Below are 22,500 nucleotides of genomic sequence, written 5' to 3' on the forward strand. Positions count from 1 at the left end.
TGGCAGACCACGTGTAACAACACCTGCACAGGATCGGTACATCCGAACATCACACCTGTGGACAGGTACAGTATGGGAATAACAACTGCCCGAGTTACACCAGGAACGCACAATCCCTCCATCAGTGCTCAGACTGTCCGCAATAGGCTGAGAGAGGCTGGACTGAGAGCTTGTAGGCCTGTTGTAAGGCAGGTCCTCACCAGACATTACCAGCAACAACGTCGCCTATGGGCACAAACCCACCGTCACTGGACCAGACAGGACTGGCAAAAAGTGCTCTTCACTGACGAGTCGCGGTTTTGTCTCATAAGGGGTGATGGTCGGATTCGGGTTTATCATCGAAGGAATGAGCGTTACACCGAGGCCTGTACTCTGGAGCGGGATCGATTTGGAGGTAGAGGGTCCATCATGGTCTGGGGCGGTGTGTCACAGCATCATCGGACTGAGCTTGTTATCATTGCAGGCAATCTCAATGCTGTGCGTTACAGGGAAGACATCCTCCTCATGTGGTACCCTTCCTCAGGCTCATCCTAACATGACCCTCCAGCATGACAATGCCACCAGCCATACTGCTCGTTCTGTGCGTGATTTCCTGCAAGACAGGATTGTCAGTGTTCTGCCATGGCCAGCGGTGAGCCCGGATCTCAATCCCATTGAACACATCTGGGACCTGTTGGATTGGAGGGTGAGGGCTAGGGCCATTCGCCCTCAGAAATGTCCGGGAACTTGCAGGTGCCTTGGTGTAAGACTGGGGTAACATCTCACAAGAACTGACAAATCTGGTGCAGTCCATAAGGAGGAGATGCACTGCAGTACTTAATGCACCTGGTGGCTACACCAGATACTGACTGTTACTTTTGATTTTGACCCACCCCCTTTGTTTCGGGACATATCATTCCATTTCTATTAGTCAAATGTCTGTGGAACTTGTTCAGTTTATGTCTCAGTTGTTGAATCTTGTTATGTTGATACAAATATTTACACATGTTACGTTTTCTGAAAATAAACGAAGTTGACAGTGAGAGGACATTTATTTTTTTGCTGAGTTCATATGTTAGCAAGATATGCTTTTACACATTGAGCAGTCAGTGTAGCATGTTAACATGTTAGCATGATGTGCATTTACGCATTGAGCAGTCAGTTAGTGTAGCATGTTAGCATGTTAACATGATGTGCATTTACACATTGAGCAGTCAGTGTAGCATGTTAGCATGATGTGTTTTTCCATGTTGAGCAGTCAGTGTAGAATGTTAGCATGTTAGCATTAGTGCTTTTACACATTGAGCAGTCAGTGTAGCATGTTAGCATGTTAGCATGAAGTGCTTTTACACATTGAGCAGTCAGTGTAGCATGTTAGCATGTTAGCATGCTGTGCTTTTACACATTGAGCAGTCAGGGTAGCATGTTAGCATGTTAGCATGCTGTGCTTTTACACATTGAGTAGTCAGTGTAGCATGTTAGCACGATGTGCTTTTACACATTGAGCAATCAGTGTAGCATGTTCGGGTGATGTGCTTTTACACATTGAGAAGTCAGCGTAGCATGTTAGCAACTGGGTGGGACATTAGCAGCATATTGTATCTCAGTGGGGATCCACCTGGCTGCAGGGAAGGTCATGAGGTCACACTGCTGATCCGTTAAACACTGATGTACTGCCGGGGGAAACAATGGGGAGAGAGGGGGAGACGGGAGACTCATGAGGGAGACATACCTTTCTGTCGGGCCAGTTGTACTTGGCGAACACAGAGTCATAAGTATCAACTGCCCCATCGGTCACCAACATGATGGCCTGACTACACACACTGCCTCGACCTGTCTGGTTAAACTAAAAGGAGAGAGATGGAAAGAGAAACAGAGGGAGGGAGAGGGATGGGTGGAGAGAGAGAGATAGGGGGGAGATAGAGAGAGAAGGAGAGAGAGATTATTAGCGCAAATGTAGTAGTCTAACCCTTAGGAAGAGAGAAGAGGGAGGGAGACAGGGAGAGTAGAGTCCATCCATTCACTAAGAGTCTAACCCCTAGAAAGAGAGAGGAGGGACGGAGACAGGAAGAGTAGAGTTCATCCACACATTAACAGTCTAACCCGTAGGAAGAGAGAACCCTAGTGATAGTGTTTCACAGTCCATTACCCACATTAGATTACACCCCTGTCTCAACTTAACCTCCTTTCCTAACGGCCAAATAACTACAGAGAGAGGGGGAGGGCGTGAGATAGACAGAGAAAGAGAGACAAAGAGAGAGATGGAGGGAGTGAGATAGAGAAAGAGAGAGGTAGGGAGTGAGATAGACAGATATAGAGGGAGGGAGAGAGTGAGTGATATAGACAGAGAGCGAGAGAGAGAGAGAGAGAGAGAGAGAGACAAAGAGAGACAAAAAGAGAGACGGAGGGAGTGAGATAGACGGGGAAAGATGGGGGGAGTGAGATAGACAGGGAGAGAAAGGTAGACAGAGACAAAGAGAGAGAGCGAGGGGGAAGAGAGAGCATTAGGAGAGAGAGGGGGAAGAGAGTGCAATAAAGCCTTTTGAATTGAATTGAATAGACAGAGAGAGAGATTGAGAGAGAGACAGACAGAGAGAGAGATTGAGAGAGAGACAGACAGAGAGAGGGAGAGAGAGAGAGACAGAGAGAAAGAGAGAGATAGAGAGAGACAGAGAGAGAGAGAGAGACAGAGAGACAGAGAAAGAGAGAGAGAGAGAGAGAGAGAGACAGAGAGAGAGAGAGAGAGAGAGAGAGAGAGAGACAGAGAGAGGGAGAGAGAGGGAGAGATATTGAGAGAGCGCATGGCGGTTCATTTCATTACAATCCATTAGGTCTACTATATACTAGATTCGTTCCACAACGCACTAACCACTAAGCCTGCTATAATCAGACACACCCTGACATATCATCACTCTAATCATATCATCATAATGGAACTAATAATATGAATGGATATCATTTATATAACCCTTCTCTAGGTGCTCAAAGCACCACGTCTGATTGGGTCAAACATACATTACACATTTTAATAACGTTGCATGTGTGTCTGTGTGTAATCAGGGTTCCAGCCACTGGATTGGGTCAAGCATTCTCTTGTTAACATGTGTCTGTTGATTAGGGTATTAATTGCAGTGTTTTAATTAACTCTGATCTGAATGCCCTTCTCCCTCTCTCCCCCTTTCACTCTCTCTTGCTGTCTGTCTGTAGTATAACATTGTTTGTTTTGTGTGTACTCGTGTGTGTGTGTGTGTGTGTGTGTGTGTGTGTGTGTGTGTGTGTGTGTGTGTGTGTGTGTGTGTGTGTGTGTGTGTGTGTGTGTGTGTGTGTGTGTGTGTGTGTGTGTGTGTGTGTGTGTGTGTGTGTGTGTGTGAGTACTCACATCATTGAGGACCTCGAAGGCTTCAGTGAGACCTACGTCCAGCATGCCGATGCCTTTAGCTAACAGCTTATCCAGATTCATCCGGAAATGCTGCGCATAGAGATGGACAGAGAGATAACAACTATCAGTGCTGAAAGGATTTTAATACAGAGAGATAACAACTATCAGTGCTGAAAGGATTTTAATACAGAGATATAACAACTATCAGTGCTGAAGGGATATTAATACAGAGAGATAACAACTATCGGTGCTGAAAGGATATTAATACAGAGAGATAACAACTATCAGTGCTGAAAGGATATTAATGCAGATAGATAACAACTATCAGTGCTGAAAGGATATTAATACAGAGACAAACAACTATCAGTGCTGAAAGGATATTAATACAGAGAGACAACAACTATCAGTGCTGAAAGGATATTAATACAGAGAGATAACAACTATCAGTGCTGAAAGGATTTTAATACAGAGAGAAACAACTATCAGTGCTGAAAGGATATTAATACAGAGAGATAACAACGATCAGTGCTGAAAGGATATTAATACAGATAGATAACAACGATCAGAGCTGAAAGGATATTAATACAGAGAGATACAACTATCAGTGCTGAAAGGATATTAATACAGAGAGAAACAACTATCAGTGCTGAAAGGATATTAATACAGAGAGATAACAACGATCAGTGCTGAAAGGAAATTAATACAGAGAGATAACAACTTTCAGTGCTGAAAGGATATTAATACAAAGAGAAACAACTATCAGTGCTGAAAGGATTTTAATACAGAGAGATAACAACTATCAGTGCTGAAAGGATTAAAAATACAGAGAGAAACAACTATCAGTGCTGAAAGGATATTAATACAGAGAGACCCAACTATCGGTGCTAAAAGGATATTAATACAGAGAGATAACAACTACAGTGCTGAAAGGATATTAATACAGAGAGATAACAACTATCAGTGCTGAAAGGATATTAATGCAGAGAGACAACAACTATCAGTGCTGAAAGGATATTAATACAGAGAGATACAACTATCAGTGCTGAAAGGATATTAATACAGAGAGATACAACTATCAGTGCTGAAAGGATATTAATACAGAGAGATACAACTATCAGTGCTGAAAGGATATTAATACAGAGAGACAACAGCTATCAGTGCTGAAAGGATATTAATACAGAGAGACAACAACTATCAGTGCTGAAAGGATATTAATACAGAGAGATAACAACTATCAGTGCTGAAAGGATTTTAATACAGATAGAAACAACTATCAGTGCTGAAAGGATATTAATACAGAGAGATAACAACGATCAGTGCTGAAAGGATATTAATGCAGATAGATAACAACGATCAGTGCTGAAAGGATATTAATACAGAGAGATACAACTATCAGTGCTGAAAGGATATTAATACAGAGAGAAACAACTATCAGTGCTGAAAGGATATTAATACAGAGAGATAACAACGATCAGTGCTGAAAGGAAATTAATACAGAGAGATAACAACTATCAGTGCTGAAAGGATATTAATACAAAGAGAAACAACTATCAGTGCTGAAAGGATTTTAATACAGAGAGATAACAACTATCAGTGCTGAAAGGATTAAAAATACAGAGAGAAACAACTATCCGTGCTGAAAGGATATTAATACAGAGAGACCCAACTATCAGTGCTGAAAGGATTTTAATACAGAGAGATAACAACTATCAGTGCTGAAAGGATTAAAAATACAGAGAGAAACAACTATCAGTGCTGAAAGGATATTAATACAGAGAGACCCAACTATCAGTGCTAAAAGGATATTAATACAGAGAGATAACAACTATAGTGCTGAAAGGATATTAATACAGAGAGATAACAACTATCAGAGCTGAAAGGATATTAATGCAGATAGATAACAACTATCAGTGCTGAAAGGATTTTAATACAGAGACAAACAACTATCAGTGCTGAAAGGATATTAATACAGAGAGACAACAGCTATCAGTGCTGAAAGGATATTAATACAGAGAGACAACAACTATCAGTGCTGAAAGGATATTAATAAAGAGAGATAACAACTATCAGTGCTGAAAGGATTTTAATACAGAGAGAAACAACTATCAGTGCTGAAAGGATATTAATACAGAGAGATACAACTATCAGTGCTGAAAGGATATTAATAAAGAGATAAAGAACTATCAGTGCTGAAAGGATATTAATACAGAGAGATACAACTATCAGTGCTGAAAGGATATTAATACAGAGAGATACAACTATCAGTGCTGAAAGGATATTAATACAGAGAGATACAACTATCAGTGCTGAAAGGATATTTATTTTTTTATTTTTCTATTTCACCTTTATTTAACCAGGTAGGCTAGTTGAGAACAAGTTCTCATTTGCAACTGCGACCTGGCCAAGATAAAGCATAGCAGTGTGAACAGACAACAACACAGAGTTACACATGGAGTAAACAATAAACAAGTCAATAACATGGTAGGAAAAAGAGAATCTATATACAATGTGTGCAAAAGGCATGAGGTAGGCAATAAATCGAGTAATTACAATTTAGCAGATAACACTGGAGTGATAAATCATCAGATGATCATGTGCAAGAAGAGATACTGGTGTGCAAAAGAGCAGAAAATTAAATAAATAAAAGCAGTATGGGGGTGAGGTAGGTAAATTGGGTGGGTAGTTTACAGATGGACTATGTACAGCTGCAGCGATCGGTTAGCTGCTCGGATAGCAGATTTTTAAAGTTGTTGAGGGAGATAAAAGTCTCCAACTTCAGAGATTTTTGCAATTCGTTCCAGTCGCAGGCAGCAGAGAACTGGAAGGAAAGGCGTCCAAATGAGGTTTTGGCTTTAGGGATGATCAGTGAGATACACCTGCTGGAGCGCGTGCTACGGGTGGGTGTAGCCATCGTGACCAGTGAACTGAGATAAGGCGGCACTTTACCTAGCATAGCCTTGTAGATGGCCTGGAGCCAGTGGGTCTGACGACGAACATGTAGCGAGGGCCAGCCGACTAGGGCATACAGGTCGCAGTGGTGGGTCGTATAAGGTGCTTTAGTAACAAAACGGATGGCACTGTGATAAACTGCATCCAGTTTGCTAAGTAGAGTATTGGAAGCTATTTTGTAGATGACATCGCCGAAGTCGAGGATCGGTAGGATAGTCAGTTTTACTAGGGTAAGTTTGGCGGCGTGAGTGAAGGAGGCTTTGTTCCGGAATAGAAAGCCGACTCTAGATTTGATTTTGGATTGGAGATGTTTGATATGAGTCTGGAAGGAGAGTTTGCAGTCTAGCCAGACACCTAGGTACTTATAGATGTCCACATATTCTAGGTCGGAACCGTCCAGGGTGGTGATGCTAGTCGGGCGTGCGGGTGCAGGCAGAGAGCGGTTGAAAAGCATGCATTTGGTTTTACTAGCATTTAAGAGCAGTTGGAGGCCACGGAAGGAGTGTTGTATGGCATTGAAGCTCATTTGGAGGTTAGATAGCACAGTGTCCAGGGAAGGGCCGGAAGTATACAGAATGGTGTCGTCTGCGTAGAGGTGGATCAGGGAATCGCCCGCAGCAAGAGCAACATCATTGATGTATACAGAGAAAAGAGTCGGCCCGAGAATTGAACCCTGTGGTACCCCCATAGAGACTGCCAGAGGACCGGACAACATGCCCTCCGATTTGACACACTGAACTCTGTCTGCAAAGTAGTTGGTGAACCAGGCAAGGCAGTCATTAGAAAAACCGAGGCTATTGAGTCTGCCGATAAGAATATGGTGATTGACAGAGTCGAAAGCCTTGGCCAGGTCGATGAAGACGGCTGCACAGTAATGTCTTTTATCGATGGCGGTTATGATATCGTTTAGTACCTTGAGCGTGGCTGAGGTGCACCCGTGAACGGCTCGGAAACCGGATTGCACAGCGGAGAAGGTACGGTGGGATTCGAGATGGTCAGTGATCTGTTTGTTGACTTGGCTTTCGAAGACCTTAGCTAGGCAGGGCAGGATGGATATAGGTCCTTAACAGTTTGGGTCCAGGGTGTCTCCCCCTTTGAAGAGGGGAATGACAGCGGCAGCTTTCCAATCCTTGGGAATCTCAGATGATACGAAGGAGAGGTTGAACAGGCTGGTAATAGCGACAATGGCGGCGGACAGTTTCAGAAATAGGGGGTCCAGATTGTCAAGCCCAGCTGATTTGTATGGGTCCAGGTTTTCCAGCTCTTTCAGAACATCTGCTATCTGGATATGGGTAAAGGAGAAGCTGGGGACGCTTGGGCGAGTAGCAGCGGGCCGGGCGGGGCTGTTGGCCAAGGTTGGAGTCGCCAGGTGGAAGGCATGGCCAGCCATTGAGAAATGTTTGTTGAAGTTTTCGATTATCACGGACTTATCAGTGGTGACCGTGTTATCTAGCCTCAGTGCAGTGGGCAGCTGGGAGGAGGTGCTCTTGTTTTCCATGGACTTTACAGTATCCCAGAACTTTTTGGAGTTAGAGCTACAGGATGCAAATTTCTGCTTGAAAAAGCTGGCCTTTGCTTTCCTGACTGACTGCGTGTATTGGTTCCTGACTTCCCTGAACAGTTGCATATCACGGGGGCTCTTCGATGCTATCGCAGGACGCCACAGGATGTTTTTGTGCTGGTCGAGGGCAGTCAGGTCTGGAGTGAACCAAGGGCTATATCTGTTCTTGGTTCTGCATTTTTTGAACGGAGCATGCTTGTCTAATATGGTGAGGAAGTAACTTTTAAAGAATGACCAGGCATCCTCAACTGACGGGATGAGGTCAATATCCTTCCAGGGTACCCGGGCCAGGTCGATTAGAAAGGCCTGCTCGCAGAAGTGTTTCAGGGAGCGTTTGACAGTGATGAGGGGTGGTCGTTTGACCGTGGACCCGTGGCGGATACAGGCAATGAGGCAGTGATCGCTGAGATCTTGATTGAAGACAGCAGAGGTGTATTTGGAGGGCAAGTTGGTCAGGATAATGTCTATTAGGGTGCCCATGTTTACGGATTTGGGGTTGTACCTGGTGGGTTCCTTGATGATTTGTGTGAGATTGAGGGCATCAAGCTTAGATTGTAGGACTGCCGGGGTGTTAAGCATATCCCAGTTTAGGTCACCTAACAGAACAAACTCTGAAGCTAGATGGGGAGCGATCAATTCACAGATGGTGTCCAGGGCACAGCTGGGAGCTGAGGGGGGTCGGTAGCAGGCGGCAACAGTGAGAGACTTATTTCTGGAGAGATTAATTTTTAAAATTAGAAGTTCAAACTGTTTGGGCATAGACTTGGAAAGTATGACAGAACTTTGCAGGCTATCTCTGCAGTAGATTGCAACTCCTCCCCCTTTGGCAGTTATATCTTGACGGAAAGTGTTATAGTTGGGTATGGAAATCTCAGAGTTTTTGGTGGCCTTCCTAAGCCAGGATTCAGACACGGCAAGGACATCAGGGTTGGCAGAGTGTGCTAAAGCGGTGAGTAAGGCAAACTTAGGCAGGAGGCTTCTGATGTTGACATGCATGAGGCCAAGGCTTTTTCGATCACAGAAGTCAACAAATGAGGGTGACTGGGGACATGCAGGGCCTGGGTTTACCTCCACATCACCCGAGGAACAGAGGAGCAGTAGGATGAGGGTGCGGCTAAAGGCTATCAAAACTGGTCGCCTAGAGCGTTGGGGACAAGGAATAAAAGGAGCAGATTTATGGGCGTGGTAGAATAGATTCTGGGCATAATGTGCAGACCAGGGTATGGTGGGGCACGGGTACAGCGGAGGCAAGCCCAGGCACTGGGTGATGATAAGAGAGGTTGTAACTCTGGACATGCTGGTCTCAATGGGTGAGGTCACCGCATGTGTGGGGGGTGGGACAAAGGAGGTATCAGAGGTACGGAGAGTGGAACTACTGGGTCCATTGCAAACCAAAACAATGATAACTAGCCTGAACAACAGTATGCAAGGCATATTGATATTTGAGAGAGACATACAATAAGGCATAAAGTGATTGCAGGTCATGATTGGGAGAGCTAGCTAAAACAGCAGGTCAGATAACAGCAGCTAGTCGGCTAACACAGCAACAGAAGGTAAAAATGGCGACGACTGGGCAGAGAGGGTCGGATTAACTACACACAGATCCTGAGTTAAGGCACAGAGCCGACAGATAAAACACAAATAAACAGAATGGAGTACCGTGAATTAATGGACAGTCAAGCAGGCATAAGCTATGTAGCCAAGTGATCATAGTGTCCAGGGGCCAGCCGTAGATGAAGTAGTGAGGCCTCCACTAAGCTAGCCCGCGGCGTTTAAAGTTAGTAGCCCGGGGGGGTGGTCTGCTCAGACGGAGGGGGTCTGCTCAGACGGAGGCCGGTTGAGGGCACAGCGGATGGGGTATTTGTCTGCAGACCAGACGTGGTCGTGTCGACACGTCTGGTCTATTGGATACTATTGGATATTAATACAGAGAGATACAACTATCAGTGCTGAAAGGATATTAATACAGAGAGATAACAACTATCAGTGCTGAAAGGATATTAATACAGAGAGATACAACTCTCAGTGCTCTAAGGATATTAATACAGAGAGATAACAACTATCAATGCTGAAAGGATATTAATACAAAGAGATACAACTATCAATGCTGAAAGGATATTAATACAGAGAGATAACAACTACCAGTGCTGAAAGGATATTAATACAGAGAGATAACAACTATCAGTGCTGAAAGGATATTAATACAGAGAGATACAACTATCAGTGCTGAAAGGATATTAATACAGAGAGAAACAACTATCAGTGCTGAAAGGATATTATTACAGAGAGATACAACTATCAGTGCTGAAAGGATATTAATACAGAGAGATAACAACTATCAGTGCTGAAAGGATATTATTACAGAGATCGAGAGGGGGCGTAGAAGGAGAAGAAAGAAAATAGAAATGGAGGGATGGATGAAAAACATAAATTGAAGAAAGAATTGTGGAGAGCACAGTAAAGAATAAAACATGCAGGACAGTAGAGATTGTAATGCCAGTCTGGCAGACCTCTTTAACCTGTTTGGGCTGCAGGGGCAGTATTGAGTAGCCGGATAAAAGGTGCCCATTTCAAACGGCCTCGTACTCAATTCTTGCTCGTACAATATGCATATTATTATTACTATTGGATAGAAAACACTCTAGTTTCTAAAACCGTTTGAATTATATCTGTGAGTAAAACAGAACTCATTTTGCAGCAAACTTCCTGACAGGAAGTGGAAAATCTGAACTCGATGCTCTGTTCTAGGGCCTGCCTATAAAGGTCATTGATATTTATTAGAATACATGCACTTCATACGTCTTCCACTAGATGTCGACAGGCAGTGAGAGAAGAAATGGAGTGTAATAGCTTGATCTGGGATCGAATAAATGCTCTTTGTATGACGTGTCACCAGTTTCCTGTTTTCTGGAGAGCGCGTGAAGGGACCTGGTTTTGCCTTCTGATAAGCTGTCGTTATAGACGACTAATATCTCCGGCTTTGATTTTATTTGATACACGTGACAATATCATCGTAAAGTATGTTTTTTCAATATAGTTTTATTAGATTATTGAAATTTATTCGGAACGTTAGGCGTGTTGCGTTGTGTGCGTTTGTTCACGAAGGAGAGCTTTGCGCTACTTTGCTAGCTTTCCGTGCTAATTGACTGGAGAAGAGGACATTCTAAATCCAAACAACGATTGTTCCCGACAAAGGACCCCTTGAAACAACATTCTGATGAAAGATCATCAAAAGTAGGACACATTTTATGATGCTATTTCATATATCTGTCGAACATGTGAAATAGTCGTTTGCGCCCAGATTTTGGGTACTCTCTCGCTATACCTAAACTGGATGTCGTAATGAAGTTATTTTTAGAATTCTAACACGGCGATTGCATTAAGAACTAGTGTATCTATCATTTCCTATACAACATGTATTTTTTAGTAACGTTTATGTATAGTTATTTGGTTAGAATAGTTGAGTGCCATGAAAATATCTTCACATTCTGGGAAAAAGATGCTACGTTAGCACAATGTATAACCACTGATTTCAGCTCTAAATATGCACATTTTCGAACAAAACTTAAGTGTATGTATAACCTGATGTTATAGGACTGTCATCGGATGAAGCTTATCAAGGTTAGCTTATCAAAAATTATATATCTTTTGCTGGTTTATTCGCTATCGCTAACGTGCCTATTGCTATCGCTAACGTGCCTATTGCTATCGCTAACGTGCCTTGATGAATGAATGCGGTAGTGTGGTAGGCTATTGTAGTAAGCTAATATAATGCTATATTGTGTTTTTCGCTGTAAAACACTTAAAAAATCAGAAATATTGTCTGGATTCACAAGATGTCTGTCTTTAATTTGCTATACACCATCGATTTTTCAGAAATGTTTTATGATGAGTATTTAGGTATTTGACGTTGGTGTATGTAATTACTCTGGCTGCTTCGGTCCTATTTGTGACGGTAGCTGTGATGGTAGCTGCAATGTAAAACTGATTTATACCTCAAATATGCACATTTTTCGAACAAAACATAGATTTATTGTATAACATGTTATAAGACTGTCATCTGATGAAGTTGTTTCTTGGTTAGTTTGGTTGGTTCTTGGTTCTTAGGTTGGCTTTGTGCATGCTACCTGTGCTGTGAAAAATGTCTGTCCTTTTTTGTATTTGGTGGTGAGCTAACATAAATATATGTGGTGTTTTTGCTGTAAAACATTTTAAAAATCGGACATGTTGGCTGGATTCACAAGATGTGTATCTTTCATATGCTGTATTGGACTTGTTATTAATGTGTGAAAGTTAAATATTTCAAAAAGATATATTTTGAATTTCGCGCCCTGCACTTGAAGTGGCTGTTGTCATATTGTGCCCGGCTTCGGGCTTGCAGCCCAAAGAAGTTAACTTGGCAAGTACTCACAATAAACCAGTGAATTAACATCTACACACTGACATGACACTTTAGTCCACAAAACAGGAACAAAACCATGTTCACCTTCATGACCCACTCCCCAAGGCTACTCAGTTAAAGACCAATCCTTCTCCAGGCATTCTCCCCTCTGTGTGTGTGTGTGTGTGTGTGTGTGTGTGTGTGTGTGTGTGTGTGTGTGTGTGTGTGTGTGTGTGTGTGTGTGTGTGTGTGTGTGTGTGTGTGTGTGCGTGCGTGCGTGCGTGCGTGCGTGCGTGCGTGCGTGCGTGCGTGCGTGCGTGCGTGTTTGTATGTGTCCTTTCACATAAATTTGAATGGAGTTTAATGTTGTCAGCAACCCGGTGGGTGTCATCTGTTTGTCTCCTTATAAACTGCAGCCTGGAGGCACTACCAACACTGGCCTCAATCTAAACACACACTCACACAAATAAACACATGCATGCACACACACACGCACACACACAAAACACACACACAACCACAACCCTCCTCAAATCCCTTTCCTCACCTCTCCAGATGTTCCTGTCCCTAAATCCCCATCTCCTCCCAGCTCTCTCTTCTTCTCTCTCGCCTCACCCACTCCTCAACCCTCTCTACTTGTGGTCTTTCCTATCGAACAAGGGTAACAGATTCCCAGATGCAACAGGGAGTCACAACAACATAGACCATATGAGAGCTTCTCCTTTGGGAGTCACAAACATCTCCCCATCAACACACACACACACACACACACACACACACACACACACACACACACACACACACACACACACACACACACACACACACACACACACACACACACACACACACACACACACACACACACACACACACACAGACAAACACACACACTCACAAACAAGTACCTCAGCCCACCCAGTTTCAGAATACACAATTACCTGTTACCCTTCTTTTAAACAGAGATGCAAGTAATCCTGTACCAGCCAGGTGATATGGCATGAGCGCTCACTTTGTTGTGCACAAGGAAAAGGTTAATAGACTCTGCACACGTTTGTACCCTGAGGCCCAACCGACTCTACCTACTACAGTATGTGTGCGTGCGAGCATGCGTGCGTGCGTGTGTGTGTGTGTGCGTGCGTGCGTGTGTGTTCAGCGGCAGTGGGTCTGATGATAGTAGGGTCTCATATCTCTCTGGGTCCACTCTGTTAGCATACAGACACCGGCGCAATTTTCCCTCACTCACAGCTCACTCAAAACTAACAACCTCTTGCTCTTCCTCTCTCACTCCCTCTCTCTCTCACTCTATCGCTCCCTCTCTCGCTCCCTCTCTCTCTCCCTCTCTCGCTCCCTCTCTCTCTATCTGAGGCAGATATACAGATACTACTCTCAGATATGAAATGAGTAGCCCATCAAACTCAAATAGAAACCATCTTCTGAACTTTCACTAGAATCCAAATATATTTAGTGGTGGAAACAAAAAGATTTGTTCTGGTCTGACCATTCATTCCTTTTACATTATTGCTTTCTTCTCGACAAAGAATAGAGAGAGAGATCAGAGATAGATGACACAAAACAGAGGGAAGGGAGAGACAGAAACAGAGTGAGAGAGGGAAGGGAGAGACAGAAACAGGGCTATGGTAAAATATCCAGACCACAAATTCCAATTGGCTATACTTAAACTATTTAACATAATCCTCAGCTCTGACATATTCCCCAATATTTGGAACAAAGGACTGATCACCCCAATCCACAAAAGTGTAGACAAATTTGACCCCAATAACTATCAAGGGATATGCGTCAACAGCATTCTTGGGAAAATCCTCTGCATTATCAATAACAGCAGACTCCTACATTTACTGAGCAAATGTCAAATTGCCTTTTTACCAAATTAACGTACGACAGACTACGTATTCACCCTGCACGCCTTAACTGACAAACAAAGACACCAAAACAAGGGCAACGTCTTCTCATGCTTTTGACTCGATTTGGCATGAGGGTCTGCTATTCAAATTGATGGACAGTGGTGTTGGGTGAAAAACATCCAGCATTATAAAATCCATGTACACAAATAACACGTGTGTGGCTAATATTGTCAAAGAACACACACATTTCTTTCCACAGGGCTGTGGGGTGAGACAGGGATGCAGCTTAAGCCCCATCCTCTTCAACATATATATCAACAAATTGGAGAGTTCACTAGAACAGTCTGCAGCACCCGGCCTCACCCTACTATAATCTGAAGTCAAATGTCTACTGTTTGCTGATGATCTGGTGCTTCTGTCCCCAACCAAGGAGGGTCTACAGCAGCACCTAGATCTTCTGCACAGATTCTGTCAGACCTGGGCCCTGACAGTAAATCTCAGTAAGACAAAAATAATGGTGTTCCAAAAATGGTCCAGTTGCCAGGACCACAAATACAAATTTAATCTAGACACTGTTGCCCTAGAATACACAAAGGACTATACCTACCTCAGCCTAAACATCAGTGCCACAGGTAACTTCCACAAGGCTGTGAACGAGATGAGAGACAAGGCAAGAAGGACCTTCTTATGTCATCAAAAGGAACATAAAAAGTGACATACCAAATAGGATCTGGCTAAAAATACTTGAATTATTTATAGAACCCATTGCCCTTTATGGTTGTCAGGTTTGGGGTCTGCTCACCATCCAAGGATTCACAAAATGGGACAAACACCAAATTGAGACTCTGCAAAAAGAATTATGCAAAAACATCCTCTGTGTACAACGTAGAATACCAAATAATTAATGGAAAGCATAATTTGGATGATATCGACTAATTATCAAAATTCAGAAAAGAGACATTAAATTCTACAACCTCCTAAAAGGAAGCGATTCCAAAACCTTCCTTTACAAAGCCATCCCCTACAGAGAGATGAACCTAGAGAAGAGTCCCCTAAGCAAGCTGTTCACAAACACAAACAGACCCCACAGAGCCCCATGACAGAAACTGTCACGTTCCTGACCTATTTCTGTTAGTTTGTTGTATGTGTTAGTTGGTCAGGACGTGAGTTTGGGTGGGCATTCTATGTTGTCTGTTTCTATGTTGGTTTAGGGTTGCCTGGTATGGCTCTTAATTAGAGGCAGGTGTTTGGCGTTCCTCTAATTGAGAGTCATATTTAGGTAGGTTGTTTCACAGTGTTCGTTGTGGGTGGTTGTCTCCTGTGTCAGTGTTTGTCGCACCATACGGGACTGTTCGGTTTGTTTTGTACATCGTCATTTTGTGTAGTCTATTTTTTCCCTGTTCGTGCGTTCTTCGTGTTTAATGTAAGTTCGTCGTCCAGGTCTGTCTACTCCGTTTGTTGTTTTGTTAGTTATAGTGAAGTTCGTGTTTTTCGTCTTTCTGTAAATAAATGATGTGTTCACAACCCGCTGCGCCTTGGTTCCATCACTACTCCTCCTTTTCGGTTGAAGAGGAGGAGGACTGCTGTTACAGAACCACCCACCAATCCAGAATCAAGCAGCGGTGGATTCAGAGGAAGGGACAGCGCAAGAAGGAGGAATGGACTTGGGACGATGTTTTGGAGGGTAAAGGTTGCTACACATGGGAGGAGATCCTGGCTGGAAGGGATCGCCTCCCATGGGAACAGCTGGAGGCACTGAGGAGAGCAGAGGCAATCGGAGAAGGGAACCGGCGTTATGAGGGGATGCGTCTAGCACGGAAGCCCGAAAAGCCCGTGGGTACCACCCAAAAATTTATTGGGGGGAAGGCTAAGAGGTAGTGGGCCAAGGGCAGGTAGGAGACCTGCACCCACTTCCCAGGCTAACCGTGGAGAGCGGGAGTACGGGCAGACGCCGTGTTACGCAGTAGAGCGCACGGTGTCTCCTGTACGTGTGCATAGCCCGGTGCGGGTTATTCCACCTCCCCGCACTGGTAGGGCTAGATTGAGCATTGAGCCAAGTGCCATGAAGCCGGCTCTACATATCTGGCCACCAGTACGTCTCCTTGGGCCGGCTTACATGGCACCAGCCTTACGCATGGTGTCCCCGGTTCGCCTACATAGCCCGGTGCGGGTTATTCCACCTCCCCGCACTGGTCGGGCGACGGGGAGCATTCAACCAGGTAAGGTTGGGCAGGCTCGGTGCTCAAGGGAGCCAGTACGCCTGCACGGTCCGGTATTTCCGGCGCTACCTCCCCGCCCCAGCCCAGTACCACCAGTGCCTACACCACGCACCAGGCTTCCAGTGCGTTTCCAGAGCCCTGTTCCTCCTCCACGCACTCTCTCTATGATGCGTGTCTCCAGCCCGGTGCCTCCAGTTCCGGCACCACGCACTAAGCCACCTGTGCGTCTCCAGAGCCCTGTACACACTGTTCCTTCTCCCCGTACTCGTCCTGAGGTGCGTGCACTCAGCCCGGTGCCACCAGTGCCGGTACCACGCACCAAGCATATAGTACGTTTTGAGAGTCCAGTGTGCCCTGTCCCTGCTCCCCGCACTAGGCTTGAGGTGCGTGTCTCCAGTCCGGTGCCTCCAGTTCCGGCACCACGCACCAGGCCTACAGTGCGTCTCAGCCGGCCAGAGTCTGCCGTCTGCCCAACGGCGCCTGAACTGTTCGTCTGCCAAGCGCCGCATGAACTGCCCGTCTGTCATGAGCCTACAGAGCCTTCCGCCAGACAGGAGCAGCCAAAGCCTTCCGCCAGAGAGGATCAGTCTGAGCCATCCGTCTCCGCAGCGCCATCTGAGCCATCCGTCTCCGTAGCGCCATCTGAGCCATCCGTCTCCCCAGCGCCGTCTGAGCCATCCGTCTGTCCTGAGCCATTAGAGCCGCCCGTCTGTCCCGAGCCGTCAGAGCCGTTAGTCAGTCAGGAGCCGCTAGAGCCATTCGTCAGTCAGGATCTGCCAGAGCCGCCAACCAGACAGGATCTGCCAGATCCGCCAACCAGACAGGATCTGCCAGAGCCGCCAACCAGACAGGATCTGCCAGAGCCGCCAACCAGACAGGATCTGCCAGAGCCGTCAGCGAGCCATGAGCGTCCAGAGCCGTCAGCCAGCCATGAGCGTCCAGAGCCGTCAGCCAGCCATGAGCGTCCAGAGCCGTCAGCCAGCCATGAGCGTCCAGAGCCGTCAGCCAGCCATGAGCGTCCAGAGCCGTCAGCCAGCCATGAGCGTCCAGAGTCGTCAGCCAGTCATGAGCTGTCCCTCAGCCCAGAGCGGCTATTTATCCAGAACTGCCCCTCAGTCCAGAGCTGTCTCTCTGTCCGGAGCTGCCTTTCAGTCCGGAGTTGCCCCTCTATCCTGAGCTACCTCTCTATCCTGAGCTACCTCTCTGTCCTGAGCTATCCCTCTGTCCTGAGCTATCCCTCTGTCCTGAGCTATCCCTCTATCCCGGTGCTGCCCCTTGTGTCGATGTTACCTAAAAGATTTAGTGGGTGTAAGATGAGGGTGGTCATTTGTAGGGGGAGATGTAAGCTGGGATTGACTATGGTGGGGTGGGGACCTCGCCCTGAGCCTGAGCCACCACCGTGGTCAGATGCCCACCCAGACCCTCCCCTAGACTTTGTACTGGTGCGCCCGGAGTTCGCACCTTATGGGTGGGGGTTATGTCACGTTCCTGACCTATTTCTGTTAGTTTGTTGTATGTGTTAGTTGGTCAGGACGTGAGTTTGGGTGGGCATTCTATGTTGTCTGTTTCTATGTTGGTTTAGGGTTGCCTGGTATGGCTCTTAATTAGAGGCAGGTGTTTGGCGTTCCTCTAATTGAGAGTCATATTTAGGTAGGTTGTTTCACAGTGTTCCTTGTGGGTGGTTGTCTCCTGTGTCAGTGTTTGTCGCACCATACGGGACTGTTCGGTTTGTTTTGTACATAGTCATTTTGTGTAGTCTATTTTTTCCCTGTTTCGTGCGTTCTTCGTGTTTAATGTAAGTTCGTCGTCCAGGTCTGTCTACTCCGTTTGTTGTTTTGTTAGTTATAGTGAAGTTCGTGTTTTTCGTCTTTCTATAAATAAATTATGTGTTCACAACCCGCTGCGCCTTGGTTCCATCACTACTCCTCCTTTTCGGTTGAAGAGGAGGAGGACTGCCGTTACAGAAACACAATTAGATCAAACCAAATCATGAGAAAACAAAAAGATAATTACTTGACTGATCAGAAATAATTAACAGAGCAAACTGGAATACTTTTTGGCCATAAACAGACAGTACACAGTGACAGAATACCTGACCACCGTGACTGACCCAAAATTAACGGAAGATTTGAATATGTACAGACTCAGTGAGCATAGCCTTGCTATTTAGAAAGGTCGCCATAGGCAGACCTGGGTCTTAAAAGAAGACAGGCTATGTGCACACTGCCCACAGAATGAGGTGGAAACTGAGCAGCATTTCCTAACCTCCTGCCAAATGTATGACCATATTAGAGACACATAAATACAGATATATTTATATTCAGATTACACAGACACAAAGAATTTGAAAACAAACCCAATTTTGATAAACTCCCATAGGTAAGATACCACCGTGTGCAATCACTGCAGCGATATGTGTGACCTGTTACCACAAGAAAGGCGCAACCAGTGAAGACCAAACACCATTGTAAATACAACCCATATTTATGTTTATTTATTTTCCCTTTTGTATTTTAACTATTTGCACATCACTACAACACTGCATTTAGCCATAATATGACATTTGAATATTTTGTGAGTGCACTGTTTACTGTTCATTCATGATTTGTTACCCAATAAAGGCCCTTAAATTGAAATTGAGAGAGAAAGAGCAAGAGAGAGAAAGAGCAAGAGAGAGAGAGAGAGCAAGATAGAGAGAGAGAAAGAGAGAGAGAGAGAGCAAGAGAGAGAGAGAGAAAGAGAGAGACAGGAAGAAGCTTTTTGGGTGAAGCATCCCAGATATTCTAATGAGTTCTGTATCTTCGGGAGGAGATAAGACTAAACTAGTCGACTCAGAGACAGAAAGTTAAGAACAAACTAATACAACCCAGAGACATGCAGGAACCATGCTGTGCAAGCCCTTGATAAGCGTGAGCGTCCGTGCATACACACCCACACACACACACACACTAACACAAATACACACACACACACACACCCACACACAAACACGCCACATTGCGGAATAAAACCCACATCACAGTGTCTGTTAAAAGCAGACAGCGTTGTGATATCAGCACACCCCCAGCCCTTCTTACTGAAGTCATTCAGTGTCACATTGAAAGAAGCAAAGAAAAACTTCTCCAAACGGATTTGGTGAAGAGAGAATTTGTGAAAGTCATAGAATGAAAGACAGAAAGGGGAGGTAGCAATTGAGGAATGAAGACTAGGAGACAGAATGAGGAGACCGAATGAGGAGACAGAATGAGGTAAAGGAAGATAATTAAAGATACTAGGTGTGGAGACTGTCAGTGGAAATGAAATGAAAAAGAGAGGGAGATTGAGGTGTAGAGAGATACAGGCTGTCACAGAGTGGGAAGGGGAGAGAGAGTAGTGAGTGAGTTAGAGAACGTGATGGAGGGAGAGAGTGAGAGGAATGGGGGGATAAGATTAAGAGAGAGTATTGAGTGAGTTAGAGAACGAGATGGAGGGAGAGAGTGAGAGGAATGGGGGGATAAGATGGATTATTTTCTAAAAGCTCTTACAGTACAGTAGGTCACTGCAAGAGAGAGAGAGAGACTCTGCTGCCTAGGAGCTATGTACTCTACTATTGCTGTCCTCCTTATTCTAGTTTTCCCCCTCCTTTCTATCCCTCTATTTCCGTGTGTGTGTGTGTGTGTGTGTGTGTGTGTGTGTGTGTGTGTGTGTGTGTGTGTGTGTGTGTGGTGTGTGTGTGTGTGTGTGTGTGTGTGTGTGTGTGTGTGTGTGTGTGTGTGTGTGTGTGTGTGTGTGTGTGTGTGTGTGTGTGTGTGTGTGTGTGTGTGTGTGTGTGTGTGTTTGTGTAAGAGAGTGTTTGAGGGTCATGTTTGAAAGTGATCAGAGTGCCAGTTAATGTGCTGGCATGGCTTCTAATAAAACTCCTCCGGTACTTAACACATTCCACTGCCAAGAGCCAACTGCTTTACACGTAACACCCTGGGAATTATTTATACCTCGACCAAACCAGTCTCCTCAGTGGAATCCTTTACCAATACCTCACCCTCTCTCCAGATCCCTCTCTCGGTCTATCTCCTTTCTCCTCTCTCTATCTGTCATTGTTTTTCTCTCCTATTCATCCTCTTCAATCAGTTTAATCAGACAAATAACTGTGTGTGTGTGTGTGTGTGTGTGTGTGTGTGTGTGTGTGTGTGTGTGTGTGTGTGTGTGTGTGTGTGTGTGTGTGTGTGTGTGTGTGTGTGTGTGTGTGTGTGTGTGTGTGTGTGTGTGTGTGTGTGTGTGTGTGTGTGTGTGTGTGCCTGTGTTCCCTACATACAAGTTAAATGTCAAACCACTCCCTTCCTCAGAGAGCTGGGTGTCATTGTCTCAGTCAGATTAGCAGGAAGATGACATGGTGTGTGTGTGTGTGTGTGTGTGTGTGTGTGTGTGTGTGTGTGTGTGTGTGTGTGTGTGTGTGTGTGTGTGTGTGTGTGTGTGTGTGTGTGTGTGTGTGTGTGTGTGTGTGTGTGTGTGTGTGTGTGTGTCTGTGTGTGTGTGTGTGTGTGTGTGTGTGTGTGTGTGTGTGTGTGTGTGTGTGTGTGTGTGTGTGTGTGTGTGTGTGTGTGTGTGTCTGAGTGTCTGAGTGTGTAGCCAGGTCACTTGATATCCAAGGCAATATTCGATGTTCGTCCAAGTCCCAACTACGGAGAGATGGATACTTGGGAGATGAATTCAAAACTGGCCACTAGGGACAACGGTGAGTGCTATTAGCATCAAGTAGAAGGCTTACTAGGGCGTTGAGGATGAGGATGGCAGATTGGCATAAGCCACGAGCTCCGAGGGTCACGTGTTAGATCCCAGTGCTAGGCATTCATTTTAATAATTGTTTTTAACCTTTTCCCAAACCTTAACCCTTACCTTAACCGTTCAGAATGAGTCTCTAAACTTGACCCGTACCGTAACCATTCAGAATGAGTCCCTAACCGTAATGTTTTATCCCTATCCCAAACCTTAACCCCTAACTTAACCATTCAGAATGAGTCTCTAAACTTAATGTTTTAACCCTATCCCAAACCTTAACCCTTACCTTAACCATTCAGAATGAGTCCCTAAACTTAACCCCTACCTTAACCATTCAGAATGAGTCCCTAAACTTAATGTTTTACCCCTATCCCAAACCTTAACCCCCACCTTAACCATTCAGAATGAGTCCCTGAACTTAATGTTTTAACCCTATCTCAAACCTTAACCCTTACCTTAACCATTCAGAATGAGTCCCTGAACTTAATGTTTTAACCCTATCTCAAACCTTAACCCTTACCTTAACCATTCAGAATGAGTCCCTAAACTTAACCCCTACCTTAACCATTCAGAATGAGTCCCTAAACTTAATGTTTTACCCCTATCCCAAACCTTAACCCCCACCTTAACCATTCAGAATGAGTCTCTAAACTTAATGTTTTAACCCTATCCCAAACCTTAACCATTACCTTAACCATTCAGAATGAGTCCCTAAACTTAACCCCTACCTTAACCATTCAGAATGAGTACCTAAACTTAACCCCTACCTTAACCATTCAGAATGAGTGCCTCAACTTAATGTTTAACCCTATCCCTGTCCCAAACCTTAACCCCTACCTTAACCACTCAGAATGTGTCCCTAAACTTAATGTTTTAACACTATCCCAAACCTTAACCCCTACCTTAACCATTCAGAATGAGTCCCTAAACTTCATGTTTTAACCCTATCCCAAACCTTAACCCTTACCTTAACCATTCACAATGAGTACCTAAACTTAACCCCTACCTTAACCATTCAGAATGAGTGCCTCAACTTAATGTTTAACCCTATCCCTGTCCCAAACCTTAACCCTTACCTTAACCACTCAGAATGTGTCCCTAAACTTAATGTTTTAACACTATCCCAAACCTTAACCCTTACCTTAACCATTCAGAATGAGTCCCTAAACTTCATGTTTTAACCCTATCCCAAACCTTAACCCTTACAACAACAAAGATACATGAACAAATCAGATGTGCATTTATCAATACACTGAGCACAGGAGGCTGCTGAGGGGAGAACGGGTCATAATAACGGAAGCAAATGGAATAGCATCAAACACATAGAAACCATCTGTTGGATGTACTTTATACCATTCCCCTCATTCCACTAGCCATTAACACTAGCCTGTCCTCCCCAATTAAGGTGCCAC

General features: G+C 44.7%; 1 protein-coding gene across 4 annotated transcripts in view; it reads right to left on the bottom strand.

Moving 5' to 3' along the window:
• The window catches only part of cacna2d3a (calcium channel, voltage-dependent, alpha 2/delta subunit 3a), a 330,804-nt gene that overhangs the window by 194,498 nt on the left and 113,806 nt on the right, over positions 1–22,500 (bottom strand). For all 4 annotated transcript variants that reach the window (XM_055932451.1, XM_055932450.1, XM_055932448.1 and 1 more), the window contains exons 8-9: positions 3,359–3,448; positions 1,712–1,825 (exon numbers count right to left, since the gene is read on the bottom strand). In XM_055932451.1, coding sequence (XP_055788426.1) covers positions 1,712–1,825; positions 3,359–3,448 — 204 coding nt within the window. The remainder of the gene's footprint in view (positions 1–1,711; positions 1,826–3,358; positions 3,449–22,500) is intronic.

The sequence above is a fragment of the Salvelinus fontinalis genome, chromosome 8 (assembly GCF_029448725.1).
Source record: "Salvelinus fontinalis isolate EN_2023a chromosome 8, ASM2944872v1, whole genome shotgun sequence".
Taxonomy (NCBI): Eukaryota; Metazoa; Chordata; class Actinopteri; order Salmoniformes; family Salmonidae; genus Salvelinus; species Salvelinus fontinalis.